The following is a 20,012-nucleotide window of genomic DNA, read 5'->3' on the forward strand; positions in this document are numbered from 1 at the left end:
TACTCTATTCACCTGACACTGCACCCAGACACAATCTGTCCTCTATTCACCTGACACTGCATCCAGACACAATCTGTACTCTATTCACCTGACACTGCACCCAGGCGCGATCTGTACTCTATTCACCTGACACTGTACCCAGACACAATCTGTAGTCTATTCAACTGACACTGCATCCATACACAATCTGTACTCTCTTCACCTGACACTGTACCCAGACACAATCTGTAGTCTATTCACCTGACACTGTACCCAGACACAATCTGTACTCTATTCACCTGACACTGTACCCAGACACAATCTGTAGTCTATTCACCTGACACTGTACCCAGACACAATCTGTACTCTCTTCACCTGACACTGTACCCAGACACAATCTGTAGTCTATTCACCTGACACTGTACCCAGACACAATCTGTACTCTATTCACCTGACACTGTACCCAAACACAATCTGTAGTCTATTCACCTGACACTGCACCCAGACACAATCTGTACTCTATTCACCTGACACTGCATCCAGACACAATCTGTACTCTATTCACCTGACATTGTACCCAAACACAATCTGTACTCTATTCACCTGACACTGTACCCAGACACAATCTGTCCTCTATTCACCTGACACTGCACCCAGACACAATCTGTACTCTATTCACCTGACACTGCATCCAGACACAATCTGTACTCTATTCACCTGACACTGTACCCAGACACAATCTGTACTCTATTCACCTGACATTGTACCCAGACACAATCTGTACTCTATTCACCTCACAGTGTACCCAGACACAATCTGTACTCTATTCACCTGACACTGTACCCAGACACAATCTGTACTCTATTCACCTGACACTGCATCCAGACACAATCTGTACTCTATTCACCTGACATTGTACCCAAACACAATCTGTACTCTATTCACCTGACACTGTACCCAGACACAATCTGTCCTCTATTCACCTGACACTGCACCCAGACACAATCTGTACTCTATTCACCTGACACTGCACCCAGACACAATCTGTACTCTATTCACCTGACACTGCATCCAGACACAATCTGTACTCTATTCACCTGACACTGTACCCAGACGCGATCTGTACTCTATTCACCTGACACTGTACCCAGACACAATCTGTACTCTATTCACCTGACACTGCATCCAGACACAATCTGTACTCTATTCACCTGACACCGTACCCAGACACAATCTGTACTCTATTCACCTGACATTGTACCCAGACACAATCTGTACTCTATTCACCTCACAGTGTACCCAGACACAATCTGTACTCGATTCACCTGACACTGCATCCATACACAATCTGTACTCTCTTCACCTGACACTGTACCCAGACACAATCTGTAGTCTATTCACCTGACACTGTACCCAGACACAATCTGTACTCTATTCACCTGACACTGCATCCAGACACAATCTGTACTCTATTCACCTGACACTGTACCCAGACACAATCTGTACTCTATTCACCTGACACTGTACCCAAACACAATCTGTAGTCTATTCACCTGACACTGCACCCAGACACAATCTGTACTCTATTCACCTGACACTGCATCCAGACACAATCTGTACTCTATTCACCTGACATTGTACCCAAACACAATCTGTACTCTATTCACCTGACACTGTACCCAGACACAATCTGTCCTCTATTCACCTGACACTGCACCCAGACACAATCTGTACTCTATTCACCTGACACTGCACCCAGACACAATCTGTACTCTATTCACCTGACACTGCATCCAGACACAATCTGTACTCTATTCACCTGACAATGTACCCAGATGCGATCTGTACTCTATTCACCTGACACTGTACCCAGACACAATCTGTACTCTATTCACCTGACACTGCATCCAGACACAATCTGTACTCTATTCACCTGACACTGTACCCAGACACAATCTGTACTCTATTCACCTGACATTGTACCCAGACACAATCTGTACTCTATTCACCTGACAGTGTACCCAGACACAATCTGTACTCGATTCACCTGACACTGCACCCGGACACAATCTGTACTCTATTCACCTGACACTGCACCCAGACTCAACCTGTACTCTATTCACCTGACAATGCACCCAGACACAATCTGTAGTCTATTCACCTGACACTGCACCCAGAAGCGATCTGTACTCTATTCACCTGACACTGTACCCAGACACAATCTGTACTCTATTCACCTGACACTGCACCCAGACACAATCTGTACTCTGTTCACCTGGGACTGCACCCAGACACAATCTGTATTCTCTTCACCTGACACTGCACCCAGTCACAATCTGTACTCTATTCACCTGGGACTGCACCCAGACACAATCTGTACTCTATTCACCTGACACTGCACCCAGACACAATCTGTACTCTAATCACATGACACTGCATCCAGAGACAATCTGTACTCTGTTCACCTGACACTGCATCCAGACACAATCTGTACTCTATTCACCTGACACTGTACCCAGACACAATCTGTACTCTATTCACCTGACTCGGCACCCAGACACAATCCGCACCCTATTCACCTGACACGGCACCCAGACACAATCTGTACTCTATTTACCTGACACGGCACCCAGTCAGAATCCGCACCCTATTCACCTGACACTGCACCTAGACACAATCTGTACTCTATTCACCTGACACTGTACCCAGACACAATCTGTACTCTATTCACATGACTCGCCACCCAGACACAATCCGCACCCTATTCACCTGACACGGCACCCAGACACAATCTGTACTCTATTCACCTGACACGGCACCCAGACACAATCCGCACCCTATTCACCTGACACTGCACCCAGACACAATCTGTACTCTATTCACCTGACACGGCACCCAGACACAATCCGCACCCTATTCACCTGACACGGCACCCAGACACAATCTGTACTCTATTCACCTGACACGGCACCCAGACACAATCCGCACCCTATTCACCTGACACTGCACCCAGACACAATCTGTACTCTATTCACCTGACACTGCACCCAGACACAATCTGTCCTCTATTCACCTGACACTGCATCCAGACACAATCTGTACTCTATTCACCTGACACTGCACCCAGGCGCGATCTGTACTCTATTCACCTGACACTGTACCCAGACACAATCTGTAGTCTATTCAACTGACACTGCATCCATACACAATCTGTACTCTCTTCACCTGACACTGTACCCAGACACAATCTGTAGTCTATTCACCTGACACTGTAACCAGACACAATCTGTACTCTATTCACCTGACACTGCATCCAGACACAATCTGTACTATATTCACCTGACACTGTACCCAGATACAATCTGTACTCTATTCACCTGACACTGTACCCAAACACAATCTGTAGTCTATTCACCTGACACTGCACCCAGACACAATCTGTACTCTATTCACCTGACACTGCATCCAGACACAATCTGTACTCTATTCACCTGACATTGTACCCAAACACAATCTGTACTCTATTCACCTGACACTGTACCCAGACACAATCTGTCCTCTATTCACCTGACACTGCACCCAGACACAATCTGTACTCTATTCACCTGACACTGCATCCAGACACAATCTGTACTCTATTGACCTGACATTGTACCCAAACACAATCTGTACTCTATTCACCTGACACTGTACCCAGACACAATCTGTACTCTATTCACCTGACACTGTACGCAGAATCAATCTGTACTCTATTCACCTGACACTGCACCCAGACACAATCTGTACTCTATTCACCTGACACTGCATCCAGACACAATCTGTACTCTATTCACCTGACACTGCACCCAGGCGCGGTCTGTACTCTATTCACCTGACACTGTACCCAGACACAATCTGTAGTCTATTCACCTGACACTGCATCCATCCACAATCTGTACTCTCTTGACCTGACACTGTACCCAGACACAATCTGTAGTCTATTCACCTGACACTGTACCCAGACACAATCTGTACTCTATTCACCTGACACTGCATCCAGACACAATCTGTACTCTATTCACCTGACACTGTACCCAGACACAATCTGTACTCTATTCATCTGACACTGTACCCAAACACAATCTGTAGTCTATTCACCTGACACTGCACCCAGACACAATCAGTACTCTATTCACCTGACACTGCATCCAGACACAATCTGTACTCTATTCACCTGACATTGTACCCAGACACAATCTGTACTCTATTCACCTGACACTGTACCCAGACACAATCTGTACTCTATTCACCTGACACTGCACCCAGACACAATCTGTACTCTATTCACCTGACACTGCACCCAGACACAATCTGTACTCTATTCACCTGACACTGTACCCAGACTGAATCTGTACTCTATTCACCTGACACTGCACCCAGACTCAATCTGTACTCTATTCACCTGACACTGCACCCAGACACAATCTGTAGTCTATTCACCTGACACTGCACCCAGAAGCGATCTGTACTCTATTCACCTGACACTGTACCCAGACACAATCTGTACTCTATTCACCTGACATTGCACCCAGACACAATCTGTACTCTATTCACCTGACACTGCACCCAGACACAATCTGTACTCTATTCACCTGGGACTGCACCCAGACACAATCTGTATTCTATTCACCTGACACTGCACCCAGTCACAATCTGTACTCTATTCACCTGGGACTGCACCCAGACACAATCTGTACTCTATTCACATGACACTGCACCCAGACACAATCTGTACTCTAATCACCTGACAGTGAATCCAGACACAATCTGTACTCTGTTCACCTGACACTGCATCCAGACACAATCTGTACTCTATTCACCTGACACTGCATCCAGACACAATCTGTACTCTATTCACCTGACACTGCATCCAGACACAATCTGCACTCTATTCACCTGACACTGCACCCACACAATATGCACACTATTCACCTGACACTGCATCCAGACACATTCTGTACTCTATTCGCCTGACACTGCAGCCAGACACAATCTGTACTCTATTCACCTGCCACTGCACCCAGACACAATCTGTACTCTATTCACATGACACTGCATCCAGACACAATCTGTACTCTATTCACCTGACACTGCATCCAGACACAATCTGTACTCTATTCACCTGACACTGCATCCAGACACAACCTGTACTCTATTCACCTGACACTGCACCCAGACAAAATCTGTACTCTATTCACCTGACACAGCATCCAGACACAATCTGTACTCTATTCACCTGACACTGCATCCAGACACAATCTGCACTCCATTCACCTGACACTGCATCCAGACACAATCTGTACTCTATTCACCTGGCACTGCATCCAGACACAATCTGTACTCTATTCACCTGACACTGCACCCAGACACAATCTGTACTCTATTCACCTGACACTGCATCCAGACACAATCTGTACTCTATTCACCTGACACTGCACCCAGGCGCGATCTGTACTCTATTCACCTGACACTGTACCCAGACACAATCTGTAGTCTATTCACCTGACACTGCCTCCATACACAATCTGTACTCTCTTCACCTGACACTGTACCCAGACACAATCTGTAGTCTATTCACCTGACACTGTACCCAGACACAATCTGTACTCTATTCACCTGACACTGCATCCAGACACAATCTGTACTCTATTCACCTGACACTGTACCCAGACACAATCTGTACTCTATTCACCTGACACTGTACCCAAACACAATCTGTAGTCTATTCGCCTGACACTGCACCCAGACACAATCTGTACTCTATTCACCTGACACTGTACCCAGACACAATCTGTACTCTATTCACCTGACTCGGCACCCAGACACAATCCGCACCCTATTCACCTGACACTGCACCCAGACACAATCTGTACTCTATTCACCTGACACTGCACCCAGACACAATCTGTACTCTATTCACCTGACACTGCATCCAGACACAATCTGTACTCTATTCACCTGACACTGCACCCAGGCGCGATCTGTACTCTATTCACCTGACACTGTACCCAGACACAATCTGTAGTCTATTCACCTGACACTGCATCCATACACAATCTGTACTCTCTTCACCTGACACTGTACCCAGACACAATCTGTAGTCTATTCACCTGACACTGCATCCAGACACAATCTGTACTCTATTCACCTGACATTGTACCCAGACACAATCTGTACTCTATTCACCTGACACTGTACCCAGACACAATCTGTACTCTATTCACCTGACACTGCACCCAGACACAATCTGTACTCTATTCACCTGACACTGCACCCAGACACAATCTGTACTCTATTCACCTGACACTGTACCCAGACTGAATCTGTACTCTATTCACCTGACACTGCACCCAGACTCAATCTGTACTCTATTCACCTGACACTGCACCCAGACACAATCTGTAGTCTATTCACCTGACACTGCACCCAGAAGCGATCTGTACTCTATTCACCTGACACTGTACCCAGACACAATCTGTACTCTATTCACCTGACATTGCACCCAGACACAATCTGTACTCTATTCACCTGACACTGCACCCAGACACAATCTGTACTCTATTCACCTGGGACTGCACCCAGACACAATCTGTATTCTATTCACCTGACACTGCACCCAGTCACAATCTGTACTCTATTCACCTGGGACTGCACCCAGACACAATCTGTACTCTATTCACATGACACTGCACCCAGACACAATCTGTACCCTAATCACCTGACAGTGAATCCAGACACAATCTGTACTCTGTTCACCTGACACTGCATCCAGACACAATCTGTACTCTATTCACCTGACACTGCATCCAGACACAATCTGTACTCTATTCACCTGACACTGCATCCAGACACAATCTGCACTCTATTCACCTGACACTGCACGCACACAATATGCACTCTATTCACATGACACTGCATCCAGACACAATCTGTACTCTATTCACCTGACACTGCATCCAGACACAATCTGTACTCTATTCACCTGACACTGCATCCAGACACAACCTGTACTCTATTCACCTGACACTGCACCCAGACAAAATCTGTACTCTATTCACCTGACACAGCATCCAGACACAATCTGTACTCTATTCACCTGACACTGCATCCAGACACAATCTGCACTCCATTCAACTGACACTGCATCCAGACACAATCTGTACTCTATTCACCTGGCACTGCATCCAGACACAATCTGTACTCTATTCACCTGACACTGCACCCAGACACAATCTGTACTCTATTCACCTGACACTGCATCCAGACACAATCTGTACTCTATTCACCTGACACTGCACCCAGGCGCGATCTGTACTCTATTCACCTGACACTGTACCCAGACACAATCTGTAGTCTATTCACCTGACACTGCCTCCATACACAATCTGTACTCTCTTCACCTGACACTGTACCCAGACACAATCTGTAGTCTATTCACCTGACACTGTACCCAGACACAATCTGTACTCTATTCACCTGACACTGCATCCAGACACAATCTGTACTCTATTCACCTGACACTGTACCCAGACACAATCTGTACTCTATTCACCTGACACTGTACCCAAACACAATCTGTAGTCTATTCGCCTGACACTGCACCCAGACACAATCTGTACTCTATTCACCTGACACTGCAACCAGACACAATCTGTACTCTATTCACCTGACATTGTACCCAAACACAATCTGTACTCTATTCACCTGACACTGCATCCAGACACAATCTGTACTCTATTCACCTGACACTGTACCCAGACACAATCTGTACTCTATTCACCTGACACTGTACCCAGACACAATCTGTAGTCTATTCACCTGACACTGTACCCAGACACAATCTGTACTCTATTCACCTGACAGTGTACCCAGACACAATCTGTACTCTATTCACCTGACACTGTACCCAGACACAATCTGTACTCTATTCACCTGACACTGCATCCAGACACAATCTGTACTCTATTCACCTGACACTGTACCCAGACACAATCTGTACTCTATTCACCTGACACTGTACCCAGACACAATCTGTACTCTATTCACCTGACACTGCATCCAGACACAATCTGTACTCTATTCACCTGACACTGCATCCAGACACAATCTGCACTCTATTCACCTGGCACTGCATCCAGACACAATCTGTACTCTATTCACCTGACACTGCACCCAGACACAATCTGCACTCTATTCACCTGTCACTGCACCCAGACACAATCTGTACTGTATTCACCTGACACGGCACCCAGACACAATCTGTACTCTATTCACCTGGCACTGCACCCAGACAAATTCCGCACCCTATTCACCTGGCACTGCACCCAGACACAATCTGTACTCTATTCACCTGACACTGCACACAGACACAATCTGTACTCTATTCACCTGACACGGCACCCAGACAGAATCCGCACCCTATTCACCTGACACTGCACCCAGACACAATCTGTACTCTATTCACCTGACACGGCACCCAGACACAATCCGCACCCTATTCACCTGACACTGCACCTAGACACAATCTGTACTCTATTCACCTGACACTGTACCCAGACACAATCTGTACTCTATTCACCTGACTCGGCACCCAGACACAATCCGCACCCTATTCACCTGACACTGCACCCAGACACAATCTGTACTCTATTCACCTGACACTGCACCCAGACACAATCTGTACTCTATTCACCTGACACTGCATCCAGACACAATCTGTACTCTATTCACCTGACACTGCACCCAGGCGCGATCTGTACTCTATTCACCTGACACTGTACCCAGACACAATCTGTAGTCTATTCACCTGACACTGCATCCATACACAATCTGTACTCTCTTCACCTGACACTGTACCCAGACACAATCTGTAGTCTATTCACCTGACACTGTACCCAGACACAATCTGTACTCTATTCACCTGACACTGCATCCAGACACAATCTGTACTCTATTCACCTGACACTGTACCCAGACACAATCTGTACTCTATTCACCTGACACTGTACCCAAACACAATCTGTAGTCTATTCACCTGACACTGCACCCAGACACAATCTGTACTCTATTCACCTGACACTGTACCCAGACACAATCTGTACTCTCTTCACCTGACACTGTACCCAGACACAATCTGTACTCTATTCACCTGACACTGTTCCCAGACACAATCTGTACTCTATTCACCTGACACTGCATCCAGACACAATCTGTACTCTATTCACCTGACACTGTACCCAGACACAATCTGTACTCTATTCACCTGACATTGTACCCAGACACAATCTGTACTCTATTCACCTGACACTGCACCCAGACACAATCTGTACTCTATTCACCTGACACTGCACCCAGACACAATCTGTACTCTATTCACCTGACACTGCACCCAGACACAATCTGTACTCTATTCACCTGACACTGCACCCAGACACAATCTGTACTCTATTCACCTGACACTGCACCCAGACTCAATCTGTACTCGATTCACCTGACACTGCACCCAGACACAATCTGTAGTCTATTCACCTGACACTGCACCCAGAAGCGATCTGTACTCTATTCACCTGACACTGTACCCAGACACAATCTGTACTCTATTCACCTGACACTGCACCCAGACACAATCTGTACTCTATTCACCTGACACTGCACCCAGACACAATCTGTACTCTATTCACTTGACACTGCACCCAGGCACAATCTGTACTCTATTCACCTGACACTGCATCCAGACACAATCTGTACACTATTCATCTGACACTGCATCCAGACACAATCTGCACTCTATTCACCTGACACTGTACCCAGACACAATCTGTACTCTATTCACCTGACACTGCATCCAGACACAATCTGTACTCTATTCACCTGACACTGTACCCAGACACAATCTGTACTCTATTCACCTGACACTGCATCCAGACACAATCTGTACTCTATTCACCTGACACTGCATCCAGACACAATCTGCACTCTATTCACCTGGCACTGCATCCAGACACAATCTGTACTCTATTCACCTGACACTGCACCCAGACACAATCTGCACTCTATTCACCTGTCACTGCACCCAGACACAATCTGTACTGTATTCACCTGACACGGCACCCAGACACAATCTGTACTCTATTCACCTGGCACTGCACCCAGACAAAATCCGCACCCTATTCACCTGGCACTGCACCCAGACACAATCTGTACTCTATTCACCTGACACTGCACACAGACACAATCTGTACTCTATTCACCTGACACGGCACCCAGACAGAATCCGCACCCTATTCACCTGACACTGCACCCAGACACAATCTGTACTCTATTCACCTGACACGGCACCCAGACACAATCCGCACCCTATTCACCTGACACTGCACCTAGACACAATCTGCACTCTATTGACCTGACACTGTACCCAGACACAATCTGTACTCTATTCACCTGACTCGGCACCCAGACACAATCCGCACCCTATTCACCTGACACTGCACCCAGACACAATCTGTACTCTATTCACCTGACACTGCACCCAGACACAATCTGTACTCTATTCACCTGACACTGCATCCAGACACAATCTGTACTCTATTCACCTGACACTGCACCCAGGCGCGATCTGTACTCTATTCACCTGACACTGCATCCATACACAATCTGTACTCTCTTCACCTGACACTGTACCCAGACACAATCTGTAGTCTATTCACCTGACACTGTACACAGACACAATCTGTACTCTATTCACCTGACACTGCATCCAGACACAATCTGTACTCTATTCACCTGACACTGTACCCAGACACAATCTGTACTCTATTCACCTGACTCGGCACCCAGACACAATCCGCACCCTATTCACCTGACACTGCACCCAGACACAATCTGTACTCTATTCACCTGACACTGCACCTAGACACAATCTGTACTCTATTCACCTGACACTGTACCCAGACACAATCTGTACTCTATTCACCTGACTCGGCACCCAGACACAATCCGCACCCTATTCACCTGACACTGCACCCAGACACAATCTGTACTCTATTCACCTGACACTGCACCCAGACACAATCTGTACTCTATTCACCTGACACTGCATCCAGACACAATCTGTACTCTATTCACCTGACACTGCACCCAGACACAATCTGTAGTCTATTCACCTGACACTGCATCCATACACAATCTGTACTCTCTTCACCTGACACTGTACCCAGACACAATCTGTAGTCTATTCACCTGACACTGTACCCAGACACAATCTGTACTCTATTCACCTGACACTGCATCCAGACACAATCTGTACTCTATTCACCTGACACTGTACCCAGACACAATCTGTACTCTATTCACCTGACACTGTACCCAAACACAATCTGTAGTTTATTCACCTGACACTGCACCCAGACACAATCTGTACTCTATTCACCTGACACTGGATCCAGACACAATCTGTACTCTATTCACCTGACATTGTACCCAGACACAATCTGTACTCTATTCACCTGACACTGCATCCAGACACAATCTGTACTCTATTCACCTGACACTGCACCCAGACACAATCTGTACTCTATTCACCTGACACTGTACCCAGACACAATCTGTAGTCTATTCACCTGACACTGTACCCAGACACAATCTGTACTCTATTCACCTGACACTGTACCCAGACACAATCTGTACTCTATTCACCTGACACTGTTCCCAGACACAATCTGTACTCTATTCACCTGACACTGCATCCAGACACAATCTGTACTCTATTCACCTGACACTGTACCCAGACACAATCTGTACTCTATTCACCTGACATTGTACCCAGACACAATCTGTACTCTATTCACCTGTCACTGCACCCAGACACAATCTGTACTCTATTCACCTGACACTGCACCCAGACACAATCTGTACTCTATTCACCTGACACTGCACCCAGACACAATCTGTACTCTATTCACCTGACACTGCACCCAGACACAATCTGTACTCTATTCACCTGACACTGCACCCAGACTCAATCTGTACTCGATTCACCTGACACTGCACCCAGACACAATCTGTAGTCTATTCACCTGACACTGCACCCAGAAGCGATCTGTACTCTATTCACCTGACACTGTACCCAGACACAATCTGTACTCTATTCACCTGACACTGCACCCAGACACAATCTGTACTCTATTCACCTGACACTGCACCCAGACACAATCTGTACTCTATTCACTTGACACTGCACCCAGGCACAATCTGTACTCTATTCACCTGACACTGCATCCAGACACAATCTGTACACTATTCATCTGACACTGCATCCAGACACAATCTGCACTCTATTCACCTGACACTGCACCCAGACACAATCTGCACTCTATTCACCTGACACTGCATCCAGACACAATCCGTACTCTATTCACCTGACACTGCACCCAGACACAATTTGTACTCTATTCACCTGACACTGCAGCCAGACACAATCTGTACTCTATTCACCTGACACTGCACCCAGACACAATCTGTACTCTCTTCACCTGACACTGCATCCAGACACAATCTGTACTCTATTCACCTGACACTGTACCCAGACACAATCTGTACTCTGTTCACCTGACACTGCATCCAGACACAATCTGCACTCTATTCACCTGACACTGCATCCAGACACAATCTGTACTCTATTCACCTGACACTGCACCCAGACACAATCTGTACTCTATTCACCTGACACTGCATCCAGACACAATCTGTACTCTATTCACCTGACACTGTACCCAGACACAATCTGTACTCTGTTCACCTGACACTGCATCCAGACACAATCTGCACTCTATTCACCTGACACTGCATCCAGACACAATCTGTACTCTATTCACCTGACACTGCACCCAGACACAATCTGTACTCTATTCACCTGACACTGCATCCAGACACAATCTGTACTCTATTCACCTGACACTGCATCCAGACACAATCTGCACTCTATTCACCTGACACTGCACTCAGACACAATCTGTACTCTATTCACCTGACACTGCACCCAGACACAATTTGTACTCTATTCACCTGACACTGCAGCCAGACACAATCTGTACTCTATTCACCTGACACTGCACCCAGACACAATCTGTACTCTATTCACCTGACACTGCACCCAGACACAATCTGTACTCTATTCACCTGACACTGCATCCAGACACAATCTGTACTCTATTCACCTGACACTGTACCCAGACACAATCTGTACTCTGTTCACCTGACACTGCATCCAGACACAATCTGCACTCTATTCACCTGACACTGCATCCAGACACAATCTGTACTCTATTCACCTGACACTGCACCCAGACACAATCTGTACTCTATTCACCTGACACTGCATCCAGACACAATCTGTACTCTATTCACCTGACACTGCATCCAGACACAATCTGCACTCTATTCACCTGACACTGCACTCAGACACAATCTGTACTCTATTCACCTGACACTGCACCCAGACACAATCTGTGCCAGTCCTTACCCAACACATCACCCAATCTGAACCCAGTACTGAGCCCATACCCAATCCGTAGCAGTCTTCTTCCCTACCGATCTGTCCCAAACCACATTCAATACTGAGCCAAAACCCAATCGGTACCAATTGTCACTTGACACCATGCTCAGGCATGATCGATACCAGTCCTCAACAGCACTGAGTTCTTCCAAAATTGTTCTCTTCCTCACCTGACATCACACTCAGACACAATCTCTATTGGTGTATCTAGTAGCTCCTGCTAGGAAGAGTCTAGATGTTAGCTGTATTTAATCTCAGATTGGCCGTGTTGTGATATTCAGACTGCCAACACTCATCATCTAGCATAAGGAACAGGCACTTTAGTGAGATTGCCAAAGACCCATGACTCAGCATCTTAGCAATGACTTAGCATTTTTAGTGACTAAGGGAGAAAATTAAGCAGTAGAAAACTTTCTCTCTTATGGAGATCATATTATTGATTAAATCCTACCTTCTGCTTCTCATGATTTGTTCCAAATTGCAAGATGGGTGACATAAGTTCAAATAATATAAGACCCAAGGAATAGATATCCACTTTGTGGTTGTATATTTCAGACATCTACAAACAAAATGTTCAAAAGAATCACATGTTCGAATTGCATCACAACAAATGAAAAGTTGGACATAATAAGACTCAATGCAAAGAATACTCCAATTCCAATTAATTACATTCCTGAATGTTTTATCATCTAAACTTACACAAAAAACAAGTTTCAATGTCAACAATGTGTAACTGAGGTATTAACTACTTAGTAGGCAAAAAGAGCCCAACAATATGTTTAAGAGTTTCCAAACCAAGCGACGTTTGCTATTTTTCCAATACAGAGTGGACACTCTCTTCCATAGGCTCGCACCCTACTTAGCTAAATTCAAATAGTTTACAAAAAACAACTTGAATTTATATAGCACCTTTAACATAGTGACACACCCCTGTGTGCTGTGCTTTATTTGGCAGAGCCAAGACCTAGGGACCTCCAAGTGCTACTCAAGGTAAAGCAGCTGAAACCTACAGCTACCATTGTACTGATAAGCTCCCTGTTAATTGTCTATCTGGACCGACACTGTACATAGAAGCAGTGTAATCTGGAACCATGTAGGAAGAATCCTAGCCTGTGACAGGTCTGGCTCTCAATATTGCATTAGCGAGTTGGATTGCCTAGTTCAGTGATTCTCAAAGTGTGGTCCCTGGACAATTCGTGGCCTGTGAGGGTCCTCCAGGTGGTCCACAAGCTGCTTCAAAATTCAAGTCACTGTTGTGAAACGCCATATGGAAGCCACATGAAAGAACAGGCCATACCCCTCATCCTCACTACTCTCATAATGTCACACAATCAGATCAGCTCCCGAGTGCACAGCATGAGCAGTCATAAGCGTGGGCAACAACAAAATAGTTTTCTCAGCAAGACTTATGCTACTGTTACAACATACAACCACAAGTTCAGATTTTCAACACTTGTGGGGCTGGAAACAAAGACGAGGAACTGGCTGAATGTGGAGCCCATCATGAGCCTGAAACTATTCAGCTTGGCATGAGCCATCATCTCATTATTGTTTCATCAAAAGTAGCCCCATTCTTCCCATTAATTATGATGAGTATTTTTGCAGTGGCAAACACAAGCAGATGGGGTTAGACCGGTAGGCAGTCCACAGGGTCTTTTGCCCTACCCAGCAGAGGTGGCAGCACAGTGGTATACAGTCAGGGGGGAGTTGCCCTGGGAGTCCTCAACATTGACTCCGGACCCCATGAAGTCTCAGGGCACAGGGCATCAGGTCAAACATGGGTAAGGAAACCTCCTGTTGATTACCACCTACCGACCCCACCACCAGCAGATGAATCAGTACTCCCCCATGGTGAATACCATTTGGAAGAAGCACTGAGGGTAGCAAGGGCACAAAATGTACTCTGTGTGGGGGACTTCAATATCCGTCACCCACAGTAGCTCAGTAGCACCATTACTGACTGAGCTGGCCGAGTCCTATAAGACATAGCTGCAAGACTGGGTCTGCGACAGGTGGTGAGGGAACCAGCAAGAGGGAAAAACCTACTTGACCTCATCCTCACCAAACTACCCGTTGCAAATGCATCTGTTCATGACAGTATTGGTAGGAGTGATCACCACACAGTCCTTGTGGAGATGAAGCCCCATCTTCACACTGAGGATACCCTCCATCATTTTGTGTGGAACTATCACCGTGCTAAATGGGATAGATTTCAAACAGATTTTGCAACTCAAAACTGGGCATCCATGAGGCACTGTGGGCCATCAGCAGCAGCAGAATTGTACTCAACCACAATCTGTAACCTCATGGCCCGGCATATCCCTCACTCTACCATTACCATCAAGCCGGAGTCCAAACCTGGTTCAATGAAGAGTGCAGGAGGGCACGCCAGGTGCAGCACCAGGCATACCTAAAAATGAAGTGTCAGACTGGTAAATCCAGAACAAAGGACTACTTGCATGCCAAACAGCGGAAGCAGTATGTAATAAGGCTAAGAGATCCCACAACCAACAGAGCAGATCTAAGCTCTGCAGTCCTGCCACATCCAGTCGTGAATGGTGGCGCACAATTCAACAGCTGACAGGAGGAGGAGGCTCCACAAATATCCCCATCCTCAATGATGGGAGAGCCCAGAACATCAGTGCCAAAGACAAGGTTGAAGCATTTGCAACAATCTTCAGCCAGGAGTGCCAAGTGGATGATCCATCTCAGCCTCCTCCTGAGGGCCCCAGCATCACAGATGCCAGTCTTCAGCCAATCCGATTCAATCCAAGTGATATCAAGAAATGACTGAAGGCAGTAGAGACTGCAAAGGCTACGGGCCCTGACAACATTCCAACAATAGTACTGAAGACCTGTGCTCCAGAACTTGCCGCGCCCCTAGCCAAGCTGTTCCAATACAGATACAACACTGGCATCTACCCGGCAATGTGGAAAATTGCCCAGGTATGAGCTGGCGGGCAGCCATAAAGGTGGGGCTAAAGTGTGGCGAATCGAAGAGACTTAGCAGTTGGCAGGAAAAAAGACAGAAACGCAAGGGGAGAGCCAACTGTGTAACAGCCCCGACAACCAATTTTTTCTGCAGCACCTGTGGAAGAGTCTGTCACTCTAGTATTGGCCTTTATAGCCACTCCAGGCGCTGCTCCACAAACCACTGACCACCTCCAGGCGCTTACCCGTTGTCTCCCGAGACAAGGAGGCCAAAGAAGAAGAAGATGTTCTGTCCACAAAAACCCGGCCAATTACCGCCCTATCAGTCTACTCTCGATCATCAGCAAAGTGATGGAAGGGGTCATCGACAGTACTATCAAATGGTACTTGCCAAGCAATAACCTGCTCACTGATGCTCAGTTTGGGTTCCGCCAAAGCCATTCAGTTCCTCACCTCATTACAGTGTTCCAGTCTGGTGAGGAGGGGGTCTCAGGCTCCCTTCTTGTCCTTCCTCTTGTTTGACCGCAACAGGGTTTATTCCTTTTAACAGTGGTTGTGCCTTTGTGAGTGTTTTACCTTTTTGCTTTACTGTGTTTGTGAAAGAAACAATGAGACAGGTTTTCTTGAGTTTAAACAAGAAGGAGATAAGTTTATTATACTTAATACTCTCACCCTGATTTTAAAATGTGCTACACATTCACACACACATTCACATGAGAATCACACACACATAAATAGATTACAGAGGGAAAAACAGATTTGGTGATTGGATTAAAGTCCAGAATAAATGGAACTTAAATACACAGTCTGTGAAATGAATGATCCAGTAGTCCTCCAACTTAAGTTGTATTCTTGAAGTCCTCGCTGATCAAAGTATACTTTGTGGTTGGCCTGCTTTGCTCAGGGTTTTCTTGAAGGTAGAACTGTAGTTGGATCTCTTCCCCTGGTTTCTGGCTGTCGCAGTCTGTAGGCTTGGAGGGTCCACAGTCTCAGACGGTTTTCAAACTTGATGTTTTCTGGGAATAGAGAAAGAGAGAGAGAGAGATAGAAAGAGAAGCCCACAGCCTTCTCTGCTTGTGCACACTAAGTTTCTGCTTGTCTATTTGTCCAAAGGAAACAAAACCAGCGCCCCCTGAGATGGACAGACAGTCAGATGCCTGCGTCAGGTTTTCTGGAAGCTTCTAATGAAATTCAAAGTGAGGAATTGGCTCCACATGCCCCAGGGTGCCATTCTACATCTGGAGGGGGTTTGCTCTTTCAAAGTCAATATGTCAAGATTGCATTGACTGCCATTCTAATGAAGCCATTTTCGGTACTCCAATCACTTAGAGCAAGCCATTGTCCTGGCTGGGCTACTTGTCAGACTTTTGTCTCCAGTTCAATCTCCTGTTATTTCAGATGCAAATTGCAGTGGCCATCTTGGCTGCTAGTTTTTAAAAAAAGTTACTGTGGAATTTTTTCCATTAAAAGTCGAATGTAAGTTTCCAACCGATTTCTCATTTGGCATTTGGGGTTTTCTTGACGACAGTCTTGGTCCAAGCATGGACAAAAGAGCTGAACTCCAGAGGTGAGGTGAGAGTGACTGCCCTTAACATCAAGGCAGCATTTGGCATAAAGATGCCCTAGAAAAACTGGAGTCAATGGGAATCAGGACGTAAACACTCCAGTGGTTGAAGTCATACCTAGCACAAAGGAAGATGGTTGTGGTTGTTGGAGGTCAACCATTTCAGTCCCAGGATATAACTGCAGGAGTTCCTCAGGATAGTCTCCTAGGCCCAAACACCTTCCGTCCATCATAAGGTCAGTAGTGAAGATGTTCACTGATGATTGTACAATGTTCTGCACCACTCGCGACTCCTCAGGTATTGAAGCAGCCCATGTCCATATGCAGCAAGACCTGGATAACATCCAGGCTTGGGCTGATAAGTGGCAAGTAACATTCGTGCCACACAAGTGCCAGGCAATGACCATCTCAAACAAGAGAGAATCTAACCATCTCCCCTTGACATTCAATGACATTACCATCGCTGAATCCCCCACTATCAACATCCTGGGTGTTACCATTGACCAGAAACTGAACTGGACCAGCCAGATAAATGCCGTGGCTACAAGAGCAGGTCAGAGGCTGGGAATTCTGTGGCGAGTAACTCACCTCCAGTCTCCCCATGTGCCTGCCCACCATCTACAAGGTACAAGTCAGGAATGTGATGGTATACTCTCCAGTTGCCTGGATGGATGCAGCTCCAACAACACTCAAGAAGCTCGACATCATCCAGGACAAAGCAGCCCATTTGATTGTCACCCCATTCACCACCTTCAAGATCCACTCCCTCCAGCATCAACACAGTGGCAGCAGTATGTACCATCTACAAGATGCACTTCAGCAACTCTCCAAGGCTCCTTCGACAGCACCTTCCAAATCCACGACCTCTACCACCTAGAGGGACAAGGGCAGCAGATGTATGGGAACACTACCATCTGCAAGTTCCCCTCCAAGTCACACACCATCCTGACTTGAAACTGTATTTCCGTTCCTTCACTGTCGCTGGCTCAAAGTCCTGGAACTCCCTTCCTAACAGCATTGTTGGTTTACCTACACCCAAAGAACTGCAGGGGTTCAAGAAGGCAGCTCACCACCATCTTCTCAAGGGCAATTAGGGATGGACAATACATGCTGGCTTAGCCAGAGACACCCACATCCCACAAACGAATAAAAAAAAAGACCTACCCAAAATTGGGGAGTATATGACAATAACGATAGAAACTCTACACTGGATTTCTGAGTAGCTTGTTTTGGAAACTCTTAAGCTGCAAACAACAGGAGATCAAATAGAAAAGTATTGGAGAGTTCTCCTTTGAATATTTTGATTTTCTACAGATTGAGTCTAGACCAAATACCAAGTATTCTTGGCAGATCCTCAGCCATTAGACATTCATAAAGGTAATCCAACCTGTTCTGGTGCCATGTATAAGCGAGTTCCAGTGCCCGGTGACCGATGAAATTGGTCAGATCCTTCTCTCTTCCAGGATGTAACAAGGCCAAAGTCTCCAATTTTGATATTGTTGTCCAATGCAAAGAAGATATTGGCAGGCTTTTGGGTAAGAACAGGAATATCAAATCAGGAATATCAGATCAGGATCATCAGATCAAGAATTTCAGAGCAGGAACATCAGATCAAGAACATTAGATCAGGAACATGAGATCAGGCATGTCAGGAAGGAATTTGATGGGTGGTACTGGTCAATACAGACCAGCTGTGGACAGATGTGGGATGCTACAGTTGGCCTTTCTGCGCTAGAAATATCAGCAAGGGATCCTAATCCTGATCTCCATCAGTAACCTGTCCAGGCAAAAGCATATCTGGACTTCAATGGGTGGCAGGATCAAGTTCAGCTAAGTGTTTCCTCCAATGATAGAATAGCCTGCTGACACATACTATTCAGTGTCATATGAAGAATGGTTAATTGGTAAGATACTAGAGATGGTTCCCATGAAATCTTACTGTGAATC

General features: G+C 46.2%; 1 protein-coding gene across 4 annotated transcripts in view; it reads right to left on the reverse strand.

The window, feature by feature from the left end:
• Positions 1-20,012, reverse strand: part of LOC137369846 (serine/threonine-protein kinase Nek7-like) — a 99,388-nt gene that overhangs the window by 47,362 nt on the left and 32,014 nt on the right. For 2 of the 4 annotated variants that reach the window (XM_068031449.1, XM_068031448.1), the window contains 2 exons: positions 19,453-19,593; positions 14,022-14,129 (listed from right to left, as the gene is read on the reverse strand). In XM_068031449.1, the coding sequence (XP_067887550.1) occupies positions 14,022-14,129; positions 19,453-19,593 (249 nt within the window). Of the gene's footprint in view, positions 1-14,021; positions 14,130-16,954; positions 17,518-19,452; positions 19,594-20,012 lie in introns of those variants that run through there. The other 2 variants (XR_010975025.1, XM_068031450.1) reach the window with 2 other exon arrangements.

The sequence above is a fragment of the Heterodontus francisci genome, chromosome 5 (genome assembly GCF_036365525.1).
Source record: "Heterodontus francisci isolate sHetFra1 chromosome 5, sHetFra1.hap1, whole genome shotgun sequence".
Lineage (NCBI taxonomy): Eukaryota > Metazoa > Chordata > Chondrichthyes > Heterodontiformes > Heterodontidae > Heterodontus > Heterodontus francisci.